At 38.4% G+C, this 7,986-nt stretch overlaps 1 protein-coding gene across 1 annotated transcript in view; it reads left to right on the forward strand.

Annotated features, from left to right (window-relative positions):
• LYRM7 (LYR motif containing 7) overlaps window positions 1-7,412 on the forward strand; it is a gene marked incomplete at its 5' end in the record, with an annotated part of 10,215 nt that extends 2,803 nt beyond the window's left edge. The window contains 2 exon segments of the mRNA XM_010133670.1: window positions 433-514; window positions 7,336-7,412. Of these exon segments, the coding sequence (XP_010131972.1) occupies window positions 433-514; window positions 7,336-7,412 (159 nt within the window).
• Between the last annotated feature and the right edge of the window lie 574 nt (window positions 7,413-7,986).

The raw sequence follows: 7,986 nt of genomic DNA on the forward strand, positions 1-7,986 counted from the left end.
AGGAATGTTAACAGAACCAGATTTCCTTTTCATTAGGGGTAGTCAGGTGTTATTAAGGCATTCTCCAATGTATTTGATCATGGGGAAACTACTACTTGGTTTTGGTAGTTGCATTCTGTCTTACTAGTTTGCAGTTTAAATTGGGTATATAGATTTTGTACTGCTGTATGTTGCTCAGCAGAAGTTTCCTTCCTCTAAAGGCGTGTGTCAAAGTGACTTATATATCAACCTGTAAGTTATTCTAGGTTATTCTGTTCCTTTCCCCAAAGGAGAAGCATAGACAGCACACAACTAACTGAATAATAGAACTGACTGGCTTTATTATTTGAAAAACTGTCTAGTACGAAAAATATCTTCAGAAATAATTACAGAAATTACATATAATTTAAATTACTCTGTTGTGTTGCTTGTTTTTTTTTTCCTTTTTACTAGCTTCTGAAAATAGCTACAGATGTTGAAGTGATTCTCAGAACTTCTGTTATTCAGGCAGTTCACACAGATTCCAACAAAATATGTGAGTAAAGCTGCATGTAAAAAAGATGTTTTAAAGTGTTGTTCACTAAATAAATATCAAACTTGAAAACTAAGTAAAGGGATAGAGAGTAAAGTCTGTCTCTCTGTCATTTCTCTGCCCAAACCCTTAATTTAAGCCTGTTGACAAATGTCAGTATCTGGGACTGGTTGAGATTTTGAAAGCAGTGTTTCACAATAGATATTTTGATAAAAACGGAGTCTGGTAGAAAAGAGGTAGTGACTACATGTAATCTCTCATTGAGAGAAGTTATAACTTACCTTGACTGTTAGGAGTGACAGCAATTAGGTGGCAGCTCAGCATACATGTATTGGCTGGTCAGTCAGTGTATGTCTCTAAATGCAGTAGCTGCAGTATCTGTCGGTGCTTGCTCTACCAAATAGGTAAAAGCTGCCTGAGGAGAATTAGCAAATGCAGTATGTACACTATCCATAGAATAGCTTTTTCTTTGAGGATTGACTGTTCTTCCCCAAAACCTTGTACTTTAACACTTTAAGTTGCAGGTTATGCCTTGAAGATTTGTGACACAATGATGGCCTTGATGCAGAGCCTATCAAATTCTGAAAGTTGTTCTATCTTGCAGTCAAACACAAGAGAAGCAGTACATTCAGCATTCAAGTATGTGGTAAAGAATGGGAGAAGCCTTCATCTGTGTACATTGTTTCCTCTCACTTCTGTTTAGTGGGTTTGTAAAGCTTTGTAACTATTTTCAGTTGTAGATTTGGTAAAGCATTTCACTTTAGACCAGTCAATTTGATCAAGGCCAAAGATACGTCTAGACCAGTGTAGAGTCTTCCACAGTGATCCTAGGCAGATGATAGCAGAGTAGGACAGAGTAAGGGTCCTTTCACATCTTCCAGCTGTTTACACCTGCAGCACTTCCTGAGCTAGGGATGGTTTCTGTTTTCCTTACCCTCAGAGGGTTTCTCTCTTGTGAACTTGTTCCTTTCAACCTGTGCAAACTTCCTGCATCCAGGAACCTTTGACAAAGAATTTAATCTGATTTTTCTGGAGAACAGCTTGCTGTCATTTTGAATCTGGTTCTGCTCTTCAGTTACTATCCATTTTTGCCAAACTGTTCATGAGTTCTTAAGACCCTTATTTGCCCACCTTTCATTACTGCCCCCCACCATGGAGCAGTTCCTCTATGAAACATGGGTGAGTGCCTGTGATCATTCTGCTGCTGTTCTCTGAAGCCATTTCAATTCTACCGTATCTTTCAACATGTTTAAGAGCACTTTCAATCAGAACTGAGCACAGGCATCAAGCTAGGGGCAAACCAGGTATTTATACACACAACAATGGCACAGTGATGTTTACTTGTTCATTCTCAATTGGTTTCCTAATCATTCCTAATTCTAAATTTCTTTTTTGGCTGCTGTGTACACAGATTTATTTATTTTACAAAATTTTCTTTTGTTCATTAAACTCATCTCAATGGTCGTAGTCAGTTTTGAACCTATCACTTTCTTTGTGGAGTTAAGTGGTTTTTTTTTTTTCTTTACCTGTGTACATTGCATGTCTCTACATGTAATTTTTGACTGTCATTTTACTGGTTACTCAATCATTAAGTCTTAAGCTGCCATTCCTTACAGTAAGTCATTTTCTTGAAGAATATATGATGATATAGTTAAAAAAGATTCTTTTCCAGGTTACTTAAAAGTACATTGAACAACACAGATGCCGACAAAAGTACCTCTAGAACTCCACCTTTGACATCCCTCCACTGAGAGAGCATTTCATTTGTTGTTCACTTCCTACAGTTTAACCAGTGACTTACCTCTGCAAGACCTTCTGTTGTACTAAGGCTGCTGTTTTCTAAAAAGTGTTTGCTGAGGGACTTCTGGGAATCCAGGCGTGTTGTGGCAGCCCCTCAAGAACTGTTCAGAGAACTCTAGCAGGGATTGTAAGGCAGCATTTTCCTTGCAAAAGCCCCATGAATTCACGTTCAGGTACAAATATATATTCCAATCTGTGTGGATGTGTAGGGACAGGATTAGGTCAGCTAGAGCCCACTCAGAGTTGATCTTGACAAGGAATGTGAAGGACAGCAAGAACGACTTCTGCAGGTATATCGGCAGCAGAGAAAGAGGAGAGAAAGTGTGAGCCCACAGCTGCATAGGGCAGGTGACCTGGTAACGAAGGTACTCAGTACCTTCTTCACCTCAGTCCTTACTGCTAAGGTTTGCTTTCATGGGCCTCAGACAATTGGGAATGTCTGGAGTGAGGATGACTTGCTTTTGGTAGAGGAAGAAAAGGCTAGGGAACATTTGGACAGATGGAGCATACAGAAATCCATGGGACCTGATGTGATGCACCCATGGGTGGTGAGTGAGCTGGCTGATATCATTGCGAGGCCACTCTCAATCATCTTTGAAAGGTCACGGTGATTCGGGGAGTTCCCTGAGGACTGAAAGAAACCAAATGTCACACCTCCTTTCAAGAAGGACAAGGGGGTGGATCTGGGAAAATGGTCAGCGCCACCTTGATCCATGGAAAGGTGGTTGAGCTGATCCTGGAAGGTGTTTCCAAACGTTCTAAGAACATAATGGGGACTGGGAGTAGTCAACAAGGTTTTACAAAGTGGAGATCTTCTCTGAGCAATCAGATACTCTTTTACAGTGAAATTGTCAGCAGACAAGGGGGCAGTAGTGGTGATAATCCATTTTAAGTGTAGCAGAACTTTAATGCTGTCTCCTTTAAAATCTCTTTAAACAAAAAGTGGTAGAATTGCAGTCTTCCTTATTTTACAGACTCTTAGAGAAATGGTGGTAATGAGGTTAGCGTAGAAGGAGAAGGTCTTCCAGAGCCTAGTACTGGCCAGGAAGACTTTGTTCTGCAGCAAAAAATCTGGAGTGCATCTGTACATAGGATGCATTTGACCTGCTTATGAATGCAAAGGGTGCCACTGTCAGTCTCCTGCCCATTATTTTTTTTTTTTTTTTTTCCCCTGTTCTGGATAGGTCTAAGCTTTGCTTCTCACTCTGTGATTGATCTTACTACAGTAAGAACAAAACAGTGATCTTGAAACAGCCATTACAGTCTGAGAACTGTCTGGTTTGTGTGTGTTTGGAATATATGTATATAATATATAGTGAGAAATATTTAGTGTTGATAATGTAATGAATCACCAATTAAAAGATGAGGAATGCTCAGAAAAGAAAAGAGTATCATGATGTATCATGTATCATGATAAAAGTTCACAAAATAAGGATGATCAGTATTAAAAAATGTATAGAATGGATAGATATTCTCATTTGCCCTGGCATGATTAAAATGTAAAGAACACTCAGTGAAATTGGAATTTACAGTCAAAGCTAAGAAAAAAAATTACCATTTTTATTTTACATAATAAATAATTCTTAAAGGTCATGGCAATGAAAAATCTTTGTGGCCAGAAGCAGAAAGTATTACTCAAAATCCAAAAAAGCAGAAGATCAAATTTGATTCTTAACTTGATACTGTAGTGAAAGTGTAAAAGCAAATAGACAGAAGGAATATACAGACCTCCATACCATGGGAAATTGGTCAGTAACAGAACATTATTCCTAAGTGCCATTCTTTGAGCTTTGAGCATTCTTGGCTTCTAATGCATTTGCATCTTTCCTAAGAATCCAGCTTTGATTAGATAGCTCTCTGAACTAGGCAGTTCTGGTGTGGTTTTTATGATATTATTAATGTCACTGGTAGCACAGAGTTTGCCATTAGAAAATCTCTGAAACCAGAAATTCAGGATTTTTAGGGAGATGATTTTTAGGGAGTCACCATATTTTGATAGTATGGTCAGTACAGCAGGTGAAATTGTACCTATAAATGGGTATGGTTTCCGCTGCTGCTCCATTTCCTTGAATATATCACCCTACTGTTCCTGTCCTTTTTTGTTTCTAAAGAAAAGTTGTCTGATAATAAAAAGAGGGGAAAAGTTGGAAGTGGGACTTCAACTTTCCATTGAATCTGTGGCTAGGTGGTTTAACCCCAGCCAGCAACTAAGCACCGTGCAGCAACTAAGCACCGTGCAGCCACTCGCTCACTCCCCCAGCAGTGGGATGGGAGAGAGAATTGGAAGGGTGAAAATAAGAAAACTTGTGAGTGGAGATGAAGACAGTTTAATAGGTAAAGCAAAAGCTACGCTCGCAAGCAAAGCAAAGTGAGGAATACATTCAGTACTTCCTGTCAGCAGGCAGGTGTTTAGAGCCGTCCCCAGGAAATCAGGGCTACATCTCGCATAACAGTTACATGGGAAGACAAGCTCCATCACTGCAAACTTTCCCCGCTTCCTCCTTCTTCTCCCAGCCTTTATTGCAGAGCATGATTTCAAATGGTATGGAATATCCCTTTGGTCAGGTGGGGTCAGCGGCTGTGCCCCCTCCAAATGTCTTGTGCATGTATATGGTGAAAATACTCTCACTTGCCTTTGCTTTTTGGCACCTAGAAGCCAAGTTTCTCATGGGAAGTTTGTTGTGGAAATGCCTGTGTGGGTCTGTGAGTCTGCTGAGGTAGCGTGCTGAACAGATACTCAATTCCAGTACAGCTTTGAATAAGAAGGTTTTTGCAGAACAAAACCAATGGTTTTGATCTTTAATCTTTATGGCTCTGTGGTAACTTACAGTGTGAACTGTAATTACAGAATTACAGTTAGCTTCCCCATTGCTTTTAGGGTATCATCTTTTATTAAATGAGAGGCTTGGAGCAGATTTATTAACACACACACACAAATAAACAAAAAGGAAGTGCAGCCCTAAGGTGCTTGCTCTTTGTAGACAGATAAGTGATCTCAGTTGAGATGTTTACTTTTCGAAGTGCTTCATCTTAGATGCTACATATTTGTTTCGGAAACCTTGTAGGTGAAGGTTTACATTGCTGTAAAGGAAAGTATATTGGCCTATTGAAATAAAAGAAAATGTTGTAAAATACTTAATATTTGGGCTGTATTTAAATTACTATTATGTTCTTGCTTCATCCCAAGCCGTTGCGCACCCTGCCCAAAAAAAGATTGAAGTGATCAGTTGCTATGTTGTATGAAAGAAGAGCAGAGAAAAAAGAAACTAGGTTAAATGTTGGTTAACATTTAGGTAAACTAGCTAAAACTTACTGCTACACTGGTTTCATTAAGCGAGTTACTGTCAAAATCTTTTGCCTCTTTTTTTACTGTACCTGGTAATACCCATTTTAGCTACACCCGGTGGGGTTTTGTTTTGTTTTGTTCAATCCTGCATCTCTGACATAACTATTTAATATCTGAAAAGAGAAAGCCACTGTCTTAGACAGTGAGAACAAATCTTGGTAAGGGGAGTATTTTCCCTCATTAAATGAATGTATTCTGTGCTGTTGTAGAAGCAGTGCACAGGGTGGTGTGATTCTTTAAGAAGAATCTCAGTTGTAGTGGTGTATAGTCATGCTGGGATTCACTGGTAAATCTTAAAAAAAAAAAAAAAAAAGGAAAAGAAATTGGGCTGAAGTTTTCTTACTAAAGAAAAGACAATTTCAATTAGGAGCTTGTTAGTTATATTAGCCAGTTTTCCTGACTTGTGTTTTATGTTTCAGTCTGAGTTACATTACTCAGACAAATGTCTTGATTCCATTCATTTCACTTTAATTTCAGATTAGTCTGATACCAGGAGAGCTTACATTTTAGTAATATACCACACATGCAGCATGTTCTGCTGATTTTGACTGCATGTGTTGGTAGTACGTATGTTCAAAACTTAGCTTTGAAAAGGAAGGTAAAAATTCTTCTTTCGATCTTTATTTGTTTGGGCTTCTGTTTTCAATACTTTATATCCAGTTCTGGGTTGAGGGGATTTTTTTATTTCTACTTCATGTACCTGTTCCAGCTGTGTAGATCAACATGTTTTGTCATAAATTTACTCACAAGTATTTTATGTAAGAGAAATGCAATTGAAATTTTATTTAAGGCTCTCAGAAACTTACTAAATGCATCAGTACCAGTATGCAGATGAAAAAGGAACGTACCTTCACGGAAGTCAGTTTTCTGTCTGATATGATAGGAGATATCAACGCACTTCAGACAGAATGTTACTCGTTACACACACAGGCACACGAACACGCACAGTTTTACAGGTTTTCTGTACCTTCCAGAAGTCCAACCTAGTCAAAGTAGAGCATTATGATTTCAGGTGCTCGTGCTCTAGGTTTTTGCTGCTGGAGCAAATCTGACATGACATAACCCCTTCCTAAGGAAGGACAAGCTGATTTCTGAAGAGCTAGATGGCAAGAACTTAAGAGTCAGGAAGAGATTAAAATTGTGTATAATTAGACAAACCCTCACACGCTGCCTTTCTGTGATGATACAGTGGCCATAAATTTCATTTGATGCCTTCTTTTCCTGTTGGCCTTTAACACAGGTGTGCCAAGATTAATATTGCAGATCAGATGCCAGGACATTGTGGGAGAGGGCTAATTCAAGATTAGTAGTAATTTTTTGAAGTAAACATAATCTGACTCAGGCATGATAAAATGGCCATTCTCTCTTTTGCTAAAAGTTACTGCAATGTTCTTTTTTTTTTTTTGATTCTTAATGCTATTAAAATATTTTCTGTGCTTTTGAAAGGAAAAATGGGAAGGCAATATTCTGACCAGCAGAAGGTAAAAATCTTAATATAATTTTGTTTTGGCTGGATACCATGATGGTGCTTTTATGCTTACCACAAGTTTCAGATTCTCATATGTGGATTTTTTGTGCTGGCCTGATTTTTTTGTTCATAAATGTAAAGACGACTCTAGAATTTTAAATAGTATTTTCCGTAAGGTCAAAATCTTACAGGTTTTTCTTTCTATTACAGTGCTCATACCCAGGAAAGATCTTCTACAGGACAACACTCCGTACGTTGATAAGCCAATAGAAAAGCGTGAATCCTGAGGAAAATTTACCCCTCTTCCCACATGGTTAATATCCTGTAATGAGATCTCTGAAAACCAGAGGTGGACACCTGTTTTGAAGCAGAATTTTAAGAACAGTTAAATACTGTCATCAGGAAAACAGAGGCTGGAACCAAGTCACTGATTTACTGTCTGCTGTGATACTGTAATGCATTTCTTCTGTGGAAGGTGCTTCCACGGAAACTCAGGACACACAGTTCTCTTACAAATACACTGGTGAACGGTATTCTTCAGACAAGAATGTTTTTAATTGTGACAGCTGTCAGCAATCCAGAGTTTTTCAAAACTAAACACAAATTCCATACAGTTCTTAATCCTGATAATATTTAAGTTTATTGTCAATCACGCTGCTTTGAAGTAATGAAAAGCATCTTGTGTCATTTACCACTGAATTTTTCCTTTGCACCAAAAGCATGATTTCTGAAGTTGTCCTTAATTGTACACTAATATACTGTGATGTTTGAGAAAGTTCCCAAGGTTTATCTGAATAAATTATTCAGGCTTTAGAGACGGGAGAGAGAGCATGTGTGGTGTTTTTTATTCTCCCACACACC

The sequence above is a fragment of the Buceros rhinoceros genome, unplaced genomic scaffold (assembly GCF_000710305.1).
Source record: "Buceros rhinoceros silvestris isolate BGI_N320 unplaced genomic scaffold, ASM71030v1 scaffold7343, whole genome shotgun sequence".
NCBI lineage: Eukaryota > Metazoa > Chordata > Aves > Bucerotiformes > Bucerotidae > Buceros > Buceros rhinoceros.